The following is a 19,127-nucleotide window of genomic DNA, read 5'->3' on the forward strand; positions in this document are numbered from 1 at the left end:
GTTAAACCACATTTCATTGATTATGAATTTATTGAAGCAGTCCACAGAGAGGTAAATAATAATGGGGTGCCTTAAACGGTTAAAACACAGGAGAAAGAAAACCTGCTTGAAATCAATTTCAGGCATCATAGCAAATAGTATATGTTACAGATGGGCCTCTAAAAGAGGACCTCCCGTGTTAGACAAAATATTGTTTTAAGGTAGTTCACCCCAAAATGAACGTTTTGTTTTTCTTTACAGTAAGATACAGTTTGGAACAACAATAATGCCAGAAATTACCTTGTTGGGTGAACTGTTTATTTATGGCAAATTGCATAACCAAAACTACCAGATAAAGCTACCAACACTGTTAAGTAGTTTATAATTATTACTGTATGCTTTCTTTCATTTGAAGATTTTACTGCTGTATACAATCATGCAATGGTTTATGTCTGTATTTGCGTTTAGATCAACTTTGTCTTTTTGTAAACTATTAAAGGTTAAAACATGAAACAGAATTAAAAGGAAAATGAGTGTGTATTTGTGTGTGTGTGTGTGTGTGTCCACAAAGAGTGGGTTTCTCGAGTAAAATGTTTTCCCAGGTTATCCCTTTTGAAAGGTGGTGCTTTGACCACCAAGTTTATCCATACTATAGTCTTCTCATTTTGCACAGATTAATGTATCAGCTATTTAAAGCTGTTGACAACCGTGAGCATTTACTAAATTTCACTTTCTCCCACATACTCCTTCATGCACGCCCGGCAGAGAAGAAACGAAAGTTTTCTTCTTCCTGAAATTCATGGCAACTTCCATAAGTACAATTTAAAGATTTGAATGGTCTTTACACTGCACAAAAACATCTGATGCATAGGCATGTTACACACAAAACTGAAAAAAAAAGGACTGGCTGACTTCAAACTGTTTTTTTAATGTATACTGAATCTGTACTTAAAGGGATAGCATTAACTCACCCCCATGTTGTTCTAAACCTGTATGGGTTTCTTTATTCTGTTGAACACAAGAGGGAGTTTGATAAATGATGGTAAGCGCACAGTTGACAGTACCCACTGACTTCTATAGTAGGATAAACAAATACTATGGAAGTCAATGGGTACTGTCAACTGGGTGCTTACCATCATTTATCAAAATACCATCTCCTGTGTTTAACAGAATAAAAAAAACTTGTACATGTTTAAAACAACATGAGGGTGGGTGAATGATGACTGAATTTTCATTTTTGAGAAAATTTTCCTTTTAATGTTATGCTTTTTCTGTACAATCGTTTGCAGAGAATGCCATGCCATTTATTTTCCAATAACAACCAGCTGGATGTCTGCTGTTCCTTACAGTACATAATATATAACTAAAAATTCTGCTCCTTAACGCAATTAAAGTAAAATAAACATTGATTGTTTGATATTTCAGCCAGACAGACATGTCTTACTATCCAGGTGGTTGTTGTTGTTGACTAATGTGCAGCACCTGCATGATCCTATCATGTCAATTTAGATCACAATCTCTGATTAGTGTTTTCAGCTCTAAGAATGTTTCCATTGTTGTTGATATACTGTATGCCACAAAGAATAGATTCTTTGTGAAGGCAAAGAGGGCAGATTATTTCTGAAAGCAAAAGTGGGACCAACCAGGTGTTCCTGTAGCTCAACTGGTAGAGCAATGCTTAAAAGTTGTGGTGGGTTTAATCCCAGGGAATATATAGCTTGAATGCATAAATTGCTTTGGATTAAATTAAAGGGACATTTCACAAGACTTTTTTAAGATGTCAATTACATTTTTGGTGTCCCCAGAGTACATATGTGAAGTTTTAGCTCAAAGTATCATATAGATAAATTATTACAGTTAAAGTTGTCACTTTTTAGGTGTGAGCAAAAATGTGCCGTTTTGGGTGTCCTTTAACATGCAAATGAGTTGATCTCTGCACTAAATGGCAGTGGCGTGGTTGGATAGTGCAGATTAAGGGGCGGTATTATCCCCTTATGACATCACCAGGGGAGCCAAATTTCAATTACCTTTTTTTACTTGCTTTTGGAGAATGGTTTACCAAAACTAAGTTACTGGGTTGAACTTATTCACATTTTCTAGGTTTAAAAAAGCACTGGGGACCCAATTATAGGACTTAAACATGGAAAAAGTCAAATTTTTATGGTATGTCCACTTTACGCTTCTGACAAATGCATACATGTAAACGTATTAGCAATATAGCTAATACTGACGAGGGTCTATTTGGATGCCATACAGTATAATAAATACTCATTTACTTTTCATCCTAAACCTGTATGATTTTCTTAATTTTTTTTTAAGATCACAAAAAATTTATTTTTATTAATGATGGTAAGCACACAGCTGATTCTAACCATTGACTTCCATAGTAAGAAAAACAAATACGATGGAATTAAATAAAAACTGCGTGCTTACCGTCTTTTTTCAAAATATCTTATTCATTGTTTATCCCAGTGATTCCACAATAATAATATTTTATTATATATAAATAAAAAAAATACATAATTACATTTTTCTTAAATTTATACATGCATGTGTGTGTACTATACATACAAAATTGTTACACAAAACTTGTGTTCACGAGGTAAAGCCTGACGTGAAATTTGATCAAGCAACCGCTCAAGTCCATATTGATAAATGCCAAATCTGTAAGCACAGTTTTCTGTCATAAGCTTGTTTCATAAATGAGGCCCATTGTGTCTAGGCAACAGTGATCACTTCCAGTAAGAATTAGTACGCACTTTTACTTGCATACTTTGTTACACATTCAACTTCAAATTTCCCATAAACTGTACATACTTTTAGTGCATAGTATAAAGGCGAGTTGGGGACTCAACATTTAATTTCAAAAAGTAGCCTACGTGATGTGTCTCTGTGAACCAACTCTCTCTAGGACCCCGCGCGGAGCTGCTGTCGGAACGCTGGCCTCTGCAGTCAGTGCGAGCGGAGCATCTGGAGGAGAACTGGCCGGCTGGGGAGGTGGTGGAGGACGGGGAGAGCGAAGCAGAAGGAGGATCCGGGAGTCAGCGAAAACAGAACGGGGGTCAGGCCTGGAACTTGGCGAAGCGGGTAATTAACACTGCGATCCACCTGTCTTAAACCTAAAGCCGTCATCGAATTATAAGTCCCGCCGTTAGCTTTGCCTTTTTCTGCTCGCTTTTTTGCACGAGGAGGTTTCAAGATTTGGAGGGGGCTGCTCGGTGTGCACAGGGGTTCTTCCTGCTCCTGCAGATGTGCGATTAATACAGCGCGATATGCGCTTGAACTTGACCGTTCATTTGTATAGCCCCTCGCGTCAATGCTTTCGATTTGTAACAATGGCTGTGTATTAACATCTAGTGGGCTGCCTAAAAAGACACCATTTTCCGGCATCATGTGCGCATTCAGATTGCTTACAGCGCGCTTATGATGCCTCAAAAATGTGTCTAGATAGGCAAGTTATTTGGTTTGCACACCTAAATTAATATGTCTCTTTTGAAGTCCCTTCGGCCTTTTGAAAATTATTGTCATCTCTGGCTGAATAATGCCGTGTAGGCGTATGATTTAAGGAGTTTTTTATGCATTTATACAGTATGACAGTTACATGTGATCAATTAACACCTTCTGATTGGTTACCTGCGACACAATCATATCTCAAGGGCTTACTGAATATTAATGACCTCCGCTTTTTCCCTCACAATAATTGACCACAGTTTCCGCCACAATCCATAGTTACAGTAATTGGTTTATATTGTAAAATCGTTATATATAGGCTACACAAGATGTCATTCAAATAGTGTCAAATGCATTTATTTCATTTTAATGTGCTTTCTAGCTGGCTAATACGAAGTTCCCACCATTTATTTTATGGTGGGATTTAAAAAAAGTATGGTTTCCATGGTAACTTAAAAAAAGGGTTAATTCTAGAGTCACCTAATTTGTTGACCTCTAAATCTAATATCATGGGACATTGATGTCCTCATTGTTCAAAAAAGCACATCGAAGCACGCATACATGGGAGGGAAGAATATAATGTACTGATCCCTTTAAAACTGCTCTCAGAGAGAAAATAGGAAATACCATAAAGCATAGAGGAGTTCATATTTCAGCCCAAAGAAGGGTATTTATCTAGCAACAGAGAGCGTGTACATTATCCTTATGGGAAAGTCCAAAATATGGTTTTTGAGGTATAAAATGAAGTTAGATTATGGTTGAATACACATCGTAAAGAATGCCCTACTCACAATTGTATAGATATAGGTCATTGGTTTACCTAGTGACCTGTTTATCAGATGTTAGACTGTTTGGCAGTATAAGTTTAACATTAACCCACTTATTTGAGGGTATTTTGGAGAAAACGTGTCTGCGGCTGCTGGCCCCTAGATTTGCCCCTAGGTATCTACAAAAGCAAAAACAGGGTGTGACGCCACTAGTAAGCTATGGGCCTTTTTTAAAAGGAACTTATTTTTCTTTAAATGTGAGTTCTGATATATTAGTATTATTTTTTAGACCTTATACTGATTATAAATACTGTAGTTTAAGAGAGAAAGTAATTTTGAAAGAACGGGCACATGATATGGATACTAAGTGTATTAATATTATTATTAATAATAATAGTAATAACAACAACGGCATTGGCAAGTTTTCTGTTTATTTCTTATTGTGTAGCTTTTTAAGTGGTGCTGTTTCCTCTGATTGCAATGTTTCTTTTCACAGGGGTTCTTAAAGAAGGAGGGTCATAATTTTTTCAGGTTTTTGTTCTTTTATTTTTGTTTTTCGGCATTATTTAAACGGTCATTCTTTTGGCGATGCCGTCCAACACAGTCACAGCCGCCCCTGCATTCAAGAGCTCCGACTTCAACTGTGACACAAATGGGAATCAAATGGTAAGAGGTTAATGAGTCCCTGGGCATTTTTATGATTATCCAGCTGTAGATATATTCCCGCAGTGTAACCATATAAGGCCAATAACCAAGTTTTGCAATGTTTTTTGTGTACTATTAAACTGTCGTGCATTTAGAAAAGAGATTATCCTTTCATTTACTGTGTAGCTTTGATTCATGAATAAGTCAAAAGGAAAGTATATAAAGCTTAATTGGAACAGCATTTTGCTCTCACTGCCAATCCGTTCGATTTTCAGGGAATGCATTTTAAGGATAAAATGTAAAGTCTGAATCTAATGCAAGTTCCTTTGGATAAAGAAAAATGTATTCCACGTATAAATGTAGCCTAAATGAAAGAGTGAAGTTACACCATATTCATGAAACCAATGTAAATCTTTTGGTGAAATTACTTAGTAAGTGATATGTGTAGCACTTACGGGAAATTGCGGAAAAATTTGTACAAAGTGAATCGTACAATTATAAGAAAAAACAACAAATTATGAAATTTCACAGGGGTGAAAGCAAATCATACAAAAACGTATGAATGTGGTTGTACGAATTAGCCACCTCGTAAAATTTGTACAAATTCCCATGAGATTGTGTTGAGTTACGTATTATGCACGAGAAACTTATTCAGTAATTTCCTTACATTATTCCTGTTTATGTTTTTCTGTTTTGTGCTTGTTGTTTTTTGGTAGCATGATGAATGATGGCAATGTATGCCAGCAATTCATGCCAATCTTTAATTCTTTCCTCGAATCCATCCGACAGCATCATATTCAATGCTTAATTCAATAAAACATTATGAATTGGCATGATTCATTTCCACGCCAATGACTTGCGGAGCTATCAGGTGTCAGTAAAGTAGGCTCCAGCGGACTTGATTGGCAAATACGAGTGAATTGTTATCCACCCGGTCTGTGGAGATAGTGTCTTCTGTGATTTGTTCGGGTGTTTAGTGACGTGGTTGCTGGCTTGTATAGGAGAGGTAGCCTGATGCTGGATTTACAGGGGAATTCATTCTTCCCCGCCCCTGCACCCATGGACCCGTGCTACGTTCGTAGTCCTGTTGCTTGGCAACAGCGCTTGCCTTAAATAACCGGCTGCAGACAGAAATAGAGCAAAGATGTAGACTGTGTTACCGAGTTCACGCAAGGCAACACAGATTTCTATGTGCACGCTTTGAGTTTGTTTGTTTAAACGTTTTGTTTGTTTATTTGTAACGTAATGAAAGCATTGTGTCTGAGTCTAGTGGGATTATGAGAAAACGTACAGAGAAGATCCGTGAGGGGAAACCTCACTGCACAGTTTTCTCTAAATGGTACACTTATAACTAAGTATTATTATAAGCTATATAGGCTTATAGTACGCTTAAGATCTTGTATGATGACCTTTCCGCACACTGCGTTCATTGAGCCTTACAGTATATAGGTTTCATTCCTCGTAATTAGGAATTCCAGAGATGTTCCACCATCTTTCGTCCAAGCTGGACTTCCCAGTAGTCATGGCAGACGGAGACAGTATTCGCATTAGCATTTTGATTTAGAGCCGGTGGTTTATTTCAACCCAAAGCTGCAGCGCCTACATTAGTATCATCTTTTCTACTCTGTCCACCCTAGGGTGCTTGGCTGGCCGAAGAGTGGCTATTGTCAAGGAGGGTAGACACGGTTATGTTAAACAAAGGCGAGGCGAAGAAGGGCAGAGAATGAGCCAATGAATGTCTTTGTAATTGTGTCGAGAGGAGCCCCGACTGTTTTCGGCTCTAGCACCCCTCACTTTATACCCACTAAAAGAAGATGCCATTCAAACACAGGCTTTTTTCATTATCTAAAATAACCTTGCTGTGAAAACGAAAGACGGAGAAATTCGAAATCTTGTTGGAGTGTACTTGTCGTGTTGGCATATTTGAATCTGAAATGTTGAAATGTTACAAATAAATTGCTAACAGACGTTTTTGTAGACTTCTTCTACATCAGGAACATCACAGGGCCATGAAGCAATAGTGGTTGACTCGACTGGGTTTTACAGCGGATGAAAGACCTTGGCTTATGTGATGCTGTTATGTACGATTTAGCAAAAGAAGTGCAGGCAAAATTTCTAAAATAACGCCTCTTTTGGACAATATTTACTCTAAATTTCTTTACAAAATCATTATGCTTAGTAACTTACACAAAAGACAACTGCTAATGCTGATAGTATTTATCTAAATATCAGCCCGGCCACTATAGGCTACTGCACATATTATATAGTTTTATTGTATATTAATGCATTACTATTCAGCAATCCACATTTTAAGCAATGACACATATCATGCATCGAATGCTTTAAATGCATTAAGTCTAGTTAAACGGTGATTGGTAATGATTTGTGTTTATTTGTTTAGAATGAGAGCTCTAGAATGGACACAGTAATTATTGATGAGGTGCCCTCTCTCTGCACTCCCGTCCGCAAGGTTGGACGACCCGGCCGTAAACGCAAGCACCTCCCCGTGAGTATTCTAGAAACTGAGCTGTCAACACTTAACCAAACCACAAAACACCCAGCTTCCTTTGGGAATTGGTTTATTTTTGTGTATCCACCAGGCAATAGTTTTGGAACTGGTTGGCAACAGTTAAGCAAACAACCGTGTGGCTGCTGGGAATTTTACAGGGGCAACATGCAAATCGTTTGTAATATTTTATAATTTAAAGGAATGGATGTTAATGACTTGTGATACTTAAGTATTACAGTTTTTTCAGTCATGCAAGCAAACTTTTTGTTTCTTATTGATAGTGCCACAGACCTAAATGATAAATTACTGAAATGATGCAATTGAAAATGTTGAAAATTGCAATTTGTTTTTATGTAGTACTGCCCTGAACAAGCCAAGCTATTCCACATAGCAGGTGTTTTCATATAGTCCACAACACACAATAATAGCTGGATTTACAAAAAAAGCTCAAAAGTTTGCAAAAAGTTTATTTATGAGTCTTCGCCTTCTTTTGCATATTTGACCTCGCTCTAACAATTACTTTTGAACAATTGAAAGACTCATACACAACTATTATAAAAGATACATTCAATAAACCTTCAAACTGGATGAGCAGTAAAAATTGTTATAATTTTGTTTTCTTTTGAGGTGCTTTCGAAGGACATTACTTAAAGGTGCATTGTGTAACTTCTTTTAGAAGGATCTCTTGACAGAAATGCAATATAATATACAGAACTATATTATTAGTGGTGTATAAAGACATTTCATAATGACATGTATTGTTTTTATTACCTAAGAATGAGACGTTTTTATCTACATACACCGCGGGTGTCCTTACATGGAAGTTGCCATCATGTTTCTACAGTAGCCCTAAGCGGACAAACTGTTTTATAAAGTGTGTTTCGTTCCTACATCTCAGATGACGTCAGGTTTGTCCTGTGGCAGCTACCATATACGTTTTAAAAATGAGGGGTTTAAAGAAAAAACTTTTAAAGAGCACCTATGGTCTGATTCACGATTTTACATTTCCTTTGGTGTGTATTAGTACACATTAACGATATGCAAAAGTAGGGATGCACCGATACCACTTTTTTGGAATACGAGTATGAGTACTTGCATTTCAGTACTTGCCGATACCGATACCAAGTACTTAATAAAAAACATGATTTTAATTTACAGGTAACAGCTTTAGTAATTTAATTTAACAAAAAAACAAAGGACTAGTTTTCCAGTTTGTTGTAAACTCTGCCTCTTTGGACAGCACGAGGCATTAACCCCTTACACGCCGCTCAAACATCGACATTTCTCAGACCGTGGTATCGATTCCAGGTATCGGGGGACTTTTAACGAGTACGAGTACTTTAGAAAATGTGGTATCGAGGCCGATACCAGTATCGGTATCGGTGCATCCCTATGCAAAAGGTACATACCCCAAAGTAAACAATGATGCGAGTTATCGTCTCCAACGTAAATCTCTTTTCTTGGACTACAACAAACACACAGATTATAGGCAACAGTTTACTTCCTGGGATTGGTGATGTAGACAAGACCGACATTATCATAAATCCTCCTGCTTCGGACTCACAGCCTGTAAGTTAACTCCTGTTAGCATTGTATTGTGCGCAAATCTTTCAAACATGGTAAGGAGCGTCACATTTCCGGCTGACGTCAGAGGTATTCAGACCAATCACAACCTACAGATTAGCTGGCCAATCAGGGACACAAAGCTTTTTAAATCCATGCGTTTCAGGAAGAGAGTGAAATCTGGAGCTACAAAAATGTAAGTTATGTGGAAAATAATGTGTTTTTTAAACATAAACCATGCAAACACATTGCATTATACCAAATACACAAAATAACGTTTTTTAGCAATGAAATAGGTGCTCTTTAAAAAAAATAACAATTGACACTGATTATACTGTTTATCATTTTGCTTAACCCTGACTCTGAATGTATTTATTGTGTTTCTTTCTTGAGCATCACTGAATAAGACAGGAGCTGCATTTCTGTGTTATGTCAAAATCATTCAATTTTTTTGACAAATCACTTCACAAGGTTATTTTTCATGGCCGGTTCCTGGTATATTCTGGAGCCTGTATTTCTGTGTATGAAAATAATCCCAGCTCTTGCATAATTAATCCAGAGAGGGCATGCCGGAGCACGTGGATGTTCAGTTTCTCCCACATCCTCTCCTCCTTCCCCTGGGGGCTTTATGATTGTTTTATCCCCCATCTCTATCCTTCAACAGGTTATTGCGGTCCTGCGAGGTGAATGATGTCTTACTCTATGAAATGCAACCCACGTGAAGACAGATAGACTAATGTTTGAGTCATCTCTCATTGAGGTGGCGATTACTGATGTGTGATGTGTTTTGTTAGCGCTCTGTGTTTGAAATGTTTTCGAATCGTGAGATCATCGAGGTTCATGATTGATGACCGGAAGTTTTCAATGCTCTGTATTTTTCATCTCGATCCGATAAGCACATTGTTTTCCCAAGTGTTTACTGTATATGCTATTTTTACTTTGACTTCCAAAGCAACCCATTTGTATGACTAAAGTTCACTGCGGCAGATTTCAGGATACATATGGGGGGATTTGTTTCTGGGTCACATAAGGAGAGTGCTAATATCAAAGCATACCACATTGTTTTGAAAACTGGATGGCTGCCAACACCTTTGTTCAATGGTTTTCCGGGCATTTCTGTATTCGATTGAACTGAAAAACAAATTGCGAATGCTGCTTGTCCGTGCAAAACAGTGTCGCAGTTTTGGGGTGTTGTCGCTGTTAGGGTGTTGCTATAAATGTATGCTTTTTCGCGTGTTCACAGGTGGTTTTGTTCATTTTGCATATGGTTGCTAGGGATTTTTAGGGGTTTTGCTAGAGCTTTGGTACTGTAAGTACACTGTCAAAAATAAAGGCACAAAAGCTGTCACTGGGACAATACCCTTTTAAAAGGTTGTAATATGTACCTTTGAGGTGCTAATATGCACCCTTTAGCAAACATACGTGCATGATCGAATGCACAGCCTTGCAAAGTATAGTTTATTTGACTCGTACGTGTATCCCCTGGGATACATACTCCTGTAGGCACATGTGCGACCTACAATGTACGCAGGGTTTTTAAAATCCACTGGTGTGTGTACGGAACGTGCGCACACTTCTGATGATGAAAACTGTGCCATGCATGCGACAATCTGTGCAAAAAATCTACCATACTTTGGCCTTTAAAGGGACATTCCACTTTTTTTGAAAATATGTACATTTTCCAGCCCTAGTTAAACATTTGATTCTTACTGTTTTGGAATCCATTCAGCTGATCTCTGGGTGTGGTGCTAGCACTTTTAGCATAGCTTAGCAAAATCCATTGAATCTGATTAGACCATTAGCATTGCGCTTAAAAAAATAACCAAAGAGTTTTGATATTTTTCCTATTTAAAACTTGACTCATCTGTAGTTCCATCGTGTACTAAAACAAACGGAAAATTAAAAGTTGGGATTTTCTAGGCAGATATGGCTAGGAACTATGCTCTCATTCTGATTTCTGGCGTAATAATCAAGGTCTTTGCTGCTGTAACATGGCTGCAGAAGGCGAAGTGATATTACGCACTGCCCGAAAACAGTCCCCTTGGTTACTTTCAATAGCAGGGGACTATTTTCAGGCAGTGCGTAATATCACTACTTTTAATTTTCCGTCAGTCTTAATACACAATTTAACTACAGAAGAGTCAAGTTTTTAATAAGAAAAATATCAAAACTCTTTGGTTATTTTTTAGCGCGATGCTAATGGTCTAATCAGATTCAATAGATTGTGCTAAGCTATGCTAAAAGTGGTACCACCTGACTTGGAGATCAGCTGAATGGATTCCAAAACTGTAAGAATCAAATGTTTAACTCTAGGGGAGAAGGAAAATTTGCATATTTTCAAAAAAAGTGGAGTGTCGCTTTAAGGTACAAAAGTGTACCTTTTGAAAGGGTACCGCCACAAGAATTTAAAGAGGGTACCAAGAAGGTACCATAAAAATCCATGCCCATCTGATATACTGTTTAATATAATAACTATAATGTTCTCTTTTTTAAGTCTTAAGGGATTTTGTTACAATTGAATCATTTACCAGAAGAAAAAAAATAGTCTAGAAAGAAAAATCTAGAAGAAAAGTAATAGTAAAAGTAATTTCACCTCAAAAATCTTCACTGTGTGAGGTATTGTGTATGTTTAGCACAAACAGTGTAGGAAAAGTTACATATTCAGGTTTGAACAAATAAAGTTAGTTGAGTTCTGTATCAATGAGGCTTATTTTGTATTTCTATAATGCGTTGCATATGGTGACACCCCTATTTTGCTCAAAAGCTGCAGCTAGAGAATTTAGGGGTCTGGAAAAATTTTCTTGCACAACAGCAACCAGCTCCCCTCGGCCGAACGGATAACATTCCTCTTATAAGTCCTTCCCTCTGTAAAGCTGAATGATAGATGAGGTGAATGGAAAAAATAAACAGTATAGAAAGTAGAAACCCACAATCTGGGATTTGCAGGCGGCAAAATATAGAGACCCTGGTTTTCGTCAAGTTTTCCACAGCCAACCAGTCTCTCGGTTAGGCCAGATTAAAGATATACCATACATTGTCGAAATTGTTTGTTATCTTCTGTCATTAACTACTCGACTCAAAGGAAGTAACATAATTAAGCCTCAGCTCCTGATTGGCAGACGCATTAACGAACAATCCAGCAGCTTCCGCAAGATTGTCTTTCCCTGCCTCGGTCTACCAATGTTTTGTCAGATTGACTTTTGATTTCTCCTTCACGAAAACGGCTTTGACATCCCGAGGCAGTGAGGCGAGGCAGCAGCTGGTGCACTGAAGAGAAATGCCACAGTCAGGCTGCCATTTCTGCTCTCCCTGGACTCCTTGTCTGTCTGTCTCCGATTCACGTCAGGTCGGCTTTCCTCACACATGCTAAGCAGGTGTTTGGATGCGAGGAGTGATGTATGTTTGATGGTGGAGATTAAAGGCATGCTGTACAGGATGTATGGACAAAAAGCGTAGGAGCTTTGTGTTGAGTATTGACAACATTATTATCCACCCATATGCGAGAGATGTATATAGGATATGACATCAAAGAAAACTGTGCAATATGTGCATTGTCGCTTTTTATTTCAACAAAGTTGAAGTGACTGCCAATGAAATGGACACGTTAGCATGTTGCTGATATAAAATGTTAGCATTGGCAAAAACCTTGACTATGTTCGTAATGGAAATTGTAGTGCACTGCATACTAAAAAGTATAAATGGTTGCATTTGCTTTTTTTAAATAGTATGTGAAGCGGATTGCAATACACAGTGCTGGACATTTTAAACAGCCTTATGACATCAGTGACCTAAATTTGATGCATGTTTAATTTAACCAGTGGCATTCAGTTGTTATTTGCATTTATTCTAATATATGTGACCCTGTCTGTGAAAACCTAGCAAGTCTTTTTTGTGATTTACTGTTTTCTGGTATAGTAACAACGCCTAAAATTGTGAATAAAAAAAGAGATTTGCTTGTTTGGCATTGTTGTTGTGTTTAATTTAAAGTACCAAACTCTTTTGCTTAGGAAACTAGTATTATTTATCAGTTCTCATTGATAAAAATGCATGACCGTCCTCTCCGATTATGTAATTTTCTGCAGGTGGAGTGCTACGGACCAGTGGATCAGCGGGTGGGCGTGGCTATGCAGCACAAAGGGGTGGAGCTCCAGCTTTCTTCACAGTCTCAGAATGGAGATGTTGAAAGGCACGAGAACAAGTCCCGTGAAAGTTGCCACCCTACGCAGGACAAAAATGCTGCAGAAAACGGGATCCCTTTCCATTCAGGCTGTCGCCCAGAGTCCTCCTCCGATTCGAGCCTGAGCCCATCCGCGGAGAACGGATTTGTCATCGACCAGGACAGGGCAAACCCTGTAAAGTATGAAGAGGACACATTGCCATCTCTGCCTTGCAAGAAACGAGGGAGACGGAAACTAGAGCGTCCGACTAAATGTGAGTTACGTTCAACCTTTTTTAGCATCATGTTTCACAGCTGTCTGCTCATTGAGACGCTTCTTGTCGGCGGGCCAAAAACGTGTCAACATGATATTAAGGGAATGCAAGGTTTAGTCACAAAAAGAGACGGGACGTAAAATGGTTTTGGAGGCTGTGCAGCATGTATTGACCTGGGGGTAAATAATTATTGTTAAATGGGTGCATTAATATGTAAATTGAGGTAATTACAATCACAGAAATTACAATTGCCAACAAGAGTTTTCAAAAAAAGTCTTTTACAATGTGTACAGAAAGAATTTGGCAAGAGTCTCTCTCCAGTGTAATGGGGTTGTCAATTATCAGAACCCCCCCTCTCTCTCTCTCTCTCTCTCTCTCTCTCTCTCTCTCTCTCTCTCTCTCTCTCTCTCTCTCTCTCTCTCTCTCTCTCTCTCTCTCTTTCTCTCTCTCTCTCTCTCCCTCTCTCTCTTTATCTAACTCTCCCTTTTCTGTGCTCCTGGTTCAGGCATTGACTTTCATGAGAGAAGTAAGTAGATGCTGGGTAGACAAAGCTGTCTCCTGGCAATCTGCCCCAATCGGGTGCAGTGCTTTGAGAGACAGCAGGTCTGAGTTGTGCCCATTCTCTTAGTGAGGGTAGTACCAGGTGGATGGCACTATGCCCACAGCACTTACATACTGAATAAGCTTCAGCCACTTTAACCCAGTTGATGGTGATGATAGACACCCTTTTTGTAGTATCTTTAGTTTCTCTATACCTTCAAGTCACTACAATAGACAGATATTTTGGATTGCCACTTGGCCAGACTATGTTTTGCTTGTTTGCAAAGATAACAGTGCTACAGTGCGGGTGGAAGTTGTTGGGGGTCTGTGTTGTTGGTCACAGTAAGCGTTCCTACTGATGGATAGGTTAACAGTTATGAAACTATTTAATTGTACACAACCCTAGTGCAAATTAGACAAACTTTTTTCAAGATTTAAAACAAAGTGTAGTCAAAGCTGCTGTACACAAAAACTGTCTTTAAGGAAACTACACCGTTTTTCAATATTTTACTATGTCCTTACCTTAACTTAGACGAATTAATACATCCCTGTCTTTTTTCAATGCGTGCACTTCATCTTTGTGCAGCGCGTTGTGAATGTGTTAGCATTTAGTCTAGCCCCATTCATTCCTTAGGATCCAAACAGGGATGAATTTAGAAGCCACCAAACACTTCCATGTTTTCCCTATTTAAAGATGGTTACATGAGTAGTTACACGAGTAAGTATGGTGGGACAAAATAAATTGTGGTGATTTATTAGGTGAATAAAAAATTAGAGCTATATTGTATGGAAGAAGGGCACTTAGTTTGCAGCACTTCGACCTCAGTAGTAATATTGACAAGTTTTTTGCGAGACGGGAGTAGATATGATGTTACTGTAATGTTGCTGCAAACTAGTGCTCTTCCGCCATACATTTTAGTTCTCTTTTGTATCTGATAAAAATCGCCACGTTTTATTTTATGCCACCGTACTTTTTGTTGAACATGACTCATATGATAGCATTCAAGACATGCAAGAACATTGAGATTCAATGTTATCGACATGCCGCCATAGTTAGACTTAAGCCCTGGGCATAGTCTGTTTTTTATGCATACGTGAGCATACTCACATAGTCGAAAACACAGCCTTGCAAAGCATAGGTCATTTCACTTGTAGGTGATTCTCACAAAATCCAGATTTAGAAGGTGCCCAGCATCAGAATTTTTAAAAATCCCTTGAAGCCAATATTTTTGCACATATAAGATTTATTATATATAAGACTTTACCGTTTTATGAATGCATGAGACATCGGTCACTTTATAAGCTCATTTGGATTAGTTTAATGATGGATGTATGTGTTTTTTGGACCTTTGCTATGTTATCTAAGAAGATAGCATGACAGCATTTTAACATAAATTGACATGTTTGTTTTCTCTGGCATGGCATAGGGGTGACTAAAATAGGAGAATTTCCATATATTACTTAACTGCTCCTTTAACAGACGCCCTTTACCATACAATTAAAAGAGCCATTTACCTCTGAGGAACCCTATTAATGTCCTGGCCTACAGTATTGATTTATAGAATGCATTAGTTCAGCTTACAGGCACAAAGAGGGCAGCTCTGGTCCTGATCGGCATGTAGGATCAGACTGTGCTTTAGTGCGTAATGCTGATTGGCTTTGCCAAGCAGAGTACAATAAATCTCAACAAAGCTCGACAGTCAGCCAATCACCACCCCTGGTTGCGTAACACTAATCAATGCTAATCGCGAAAGATACAAGCTGTTGGTCCGCCATTAATTCAGTTTAACCAAGGATTTTATTGATTGATGAATTGAGAAAGATCAGTGTAGCTGTGATTGACAGAGATTAAATAGATCACCGGTGCCTGTGTGGTTTATATTCCTTCTACCTAGAGGGCACAGGAAGGATTTCAGTTCACCGAAGAGGAACTAACCGCTCTGAACACGAAAGCTGGCATGCGTTCAAACTGAGACGCAGAGGGCTCGGTGGGCACAGCGTGCCAAACGCACTTGCAAACCCAGTGACCTTGGCAGTCTCGTCGGAACGAACCCCTTCCTCTCCGGTTGCTTATTCCTTTTGAGTGAGAGAGGAAGAGATATAAAGATTTGCACATGCTGTAAATGTGAAGAGGGCTCATGCATCAGGCCCTTTTGTTTTAGCTGGGTGTGTGCGTGCGTGATTCGCCCCTGGCAGGCTTTTGCTAGCTCTTGTGAAGAAAACAAGCTCTCAGATTCGGCCCCCGGTCTCGCAACACTCAAGTGTTGTGATGTGGTTGGGCTGTGGAGCTCTGATCGACTTCAAACGGCTCTCTTCCTGAGGCTAGGGGTTATTACAATGGGTGATATGCACTTGTGCTGGCTTTGGGTAAGGATAGAGACTAGTCATTAATATGGGTATGCCCACAGGTGGCACGTGTGTGAGCTTAGCTGTTACTTAGCCACTGGCATGATATGTGTATATACTGTATGAATATAGATATCAAAAGGGAATTCTGATTGCTGCTTTGGTACAATGCTGCCCTTTCTGGCTGGGCTGGTGTCATTTTTCCACCCCATTTCCAATCCCAATTTACTAGTGAGAAAGGAAGTGCTGACTCTAGAACTTTCCAAATTTGCGCAAGCTACTGAAGGCGTACCACGAGCGGAGCGAGTCACAAGCATTGCCAACAAAACACAGACATTTGATGCAGTTTTACTTACAGCCTGTGACTTGGGACTGCCAATTTGAACGAAATCCAGCATTAAATTAACACACACGGACAACTCCGCTACTACCCCGGATAGACAAACTATATTCATTGTTTCCATAATGCTGGGTTTTTTGGAAAGCTGAACAAGATTAAAAAAAATTTTCACAAACCACAACACACTTCTTTGATGACGTTGATTTCCTTTCAGCTCTTGGTTGGTGTGTACGTGCGCTATTCCAGGTGAAGTGCCCATATAAGGACTTTCACTGTACTTCCTGCACTGAAATTGCCAAAAAATTCAGAAACTTATGGAAACCCTGGCCAAGTGCATTTGGCACAGAAATACTGCGTCACACATCCTACTGCTTTTTTGACACTTTGCCTATATTTAACATAAGGAACACAACTCCTAAACAGTGTTAATAAGTCAGAATGCATGAAATAGCTTTAACCCTCCCTGCTCCTAAAATGTTCATTTTTATAGTAAGTATATCATGATTTAAATAAATATGCTTCCATATTCCGAAATAAACTGGAACAGTGTTGCTAACTTAGCAGCAAACTAGATTTAGCATTCCCTCCAGAAAAGAAGTAAACTGAATGACTTCCGGGACAAACCTTAGCATCAGGTAGTGCACATAGTTTTAATGCGTTGCATTTAGTCACTACTTTATACTCGTACATAAACTGAATATATGTGACACAGAGAGAAAGGAAGAAGCAAAATAGATGTAAAGTGCCGACACTGGACAAAATGCTAATGCTATGTGATGATGTCACAAATATGCTAATTAACACTTGACGTCTTTTCTGGCAGGCTTTAGCTACTTTCCTGGGAACTAGCCTGCACATTGGGGTGGGGGTTCAGAAGCACATTTAATTTTTGTTCAAATTTCCAAAAAGTATCACGTTGGTGCAGACATTGTCAATGTGGACCACATAATACTAGACCATCATGATGATGCAGAAAATTTTGCTGATTGCGTACGCAATAGGGCTGAGACGAATAATCATGTTTCATAATAAAAAAATCGTATGTATTGATTTTAAATCACAATGCACAGCTCTGTTATGTATTATTGCTCTTTGATCAGTAGGAAGTCCTTATCTTCTTTCTTTATGCCATTCCAGTATCTACGGCTATATTCATGGCGAGAACAAGTTAATCCATACACAAGTTTTATTCAGACATGTTGATCCATACACAGGTTGGGGAGGGACAATTTGGCATCTGCCTAACTTGCATGTTTTTGGAGGAAACTGGTGTACGCGGAGTAAACCCACTGGGAGAACATGCAAACTCCACACAGAAAGGTCACCTGCCCTAGCCGGGGCTCGACCCGGGGACCTTCTTGCTGTGAGGCAACAGTGCTACCCACTGAGCCACCGTGCCGCCCAGGAAGTCCTCATCAATCTAAAACCACAGAGTTTGAGTCGTTTATAACATGCATTTGAAAAACTACACTTTGTCAAATATTATCATTATAAATATTCTTTATTATCATGAAAATACCTGAAAAAATGTAAAGAACAGCGATATGAATATGTTTATAGGCATTTCCTCAAGTTGCGTATGTAAATGGTACTTCTTCTGCAACATATTAAGTTTCTGCACTGAAGCACCCTCTTGCTTTTGAATGTAGCGTAATTTTACCGTAATTTATTGAGAAGTATAGCACGCATCTTCGCACGATTAATCATTCCATCCCTTGTACGCAGTGTTGTAGTCGAGATCGAGTCAAGACCAAGATCCGAGATCTCATTCATTTCAATGGAAACTGGGCGACTTCCGGCGACACGAGCGAACGTGACCGTTGGCGACAGAATGTAGGCGCGATTAGCGACGGAGTCGCGCGACAAAAGTTGAGAAAAGTTTAACTTTATGCAAATTAGCAGCAAGTTTCACGAGCGACTACCAATGGTAGTGAAGTAAGTGGAGCACTGATTTGTTGTTTAAAACGTCACACTACTACGCAACCAGAAGTGGGAACGCCCACAAGCGACATCAACCACCAGCGGCAGGCGATGAGCAGCGATAACATCGCTGGCTGTCTGAATGCGGCTTCAGAGTCAAGACAGAGTCCACATCCAACTTTATCCGAAATTGATCTTGACTCTGACTCGATACTTGATCTCTGGTCTTGGACTTGACTCAGACTCGAGGTGGACTTAACACCGAGGCTGCATCCGAAACCGCCTACTATAAGTAAAAGCAGTAGGCGAGGCGAGTAGTTTGTCCGAATTCATAGTATTCCAAAAACAGTAGGCGAAAACCCGGATGACCTACTACTTCTGTCAAGATCCTGAAGTGTTCATTCGAGCCCCCGGAAGAGGAGTTATCAAACAAAGAAGACGGAGGGGCGTTGTTTTATTCAAAAATGCCCAAAAGCGGTAACACAGCTCTATTCAAATGCAAATACATATATTAAACAGCTGTCCCTTGCTGTTAAATTGCACTAGTTTATTGTCATTCCAGTTAAAGACTACCTTGATGTTTCAACAGTACTGTCGGTCAGAATTCATTCATACTATTCATATTCATACTATATAG

At 39.0% G+C, this 19,127-nt stretch overlaps 1 protein-coding gene across 6 annotated transcripts in view; it reads left to right on the top strand.

Annotated features, from left to right (window-relative positions):
• Nucleotides 1-2,911: 2,911 nt before the first annotated feature.
• dnmt3ab (DNA (cytosine-5-)-methyltransferase 3 alpha b) overlaps nt 2,912-19,127 on the top strand; it is a 66,403-nt gene continuing 50,187 nt past the window's right edge. For 5 of the 6 annotated variants that reach the window (XM_065288490.2, XM_065288492.2, XM_065288493.2 and 2 more), the window contains exons 1-4: nt 2,912-3,066; nt 4,693-4,862; nt 7,243-7,347; nt 12,996-13,344. In XM_065288490.2, the coding sequence (XP_065144562.2) occupies nt 4,785-4,862; nt 7,243-7,347; nt 12,996-13,344 (532 nt within the window). In that variant the 5' untranslated portion in view covers nt 2,912-3,066; nt 4,693-4,784. The remainder of the gene's footprint in view (nt 3,067-4,692; nt 4,863-7,242; nt 7,348-12,995; nt 13,345-19,127) is intronic. The other variant, XM_065288494.2, reaches the window with a different exon arrangement.

This window comes from Paramisgurnus dabryanus, chromosome 17 (assembly GCF_030506205.2).
Source record: "Paramisgurnus dabryanus chromosome 17, PD_genome_1.1, whole genome shotgun sequence".
NCBI lineage: Eukaryota > Metazoa > Chordata > Actinopteri > Cypriniformes > Cobitidae > Paramisgurnus > Paramisgurnus dabryanus.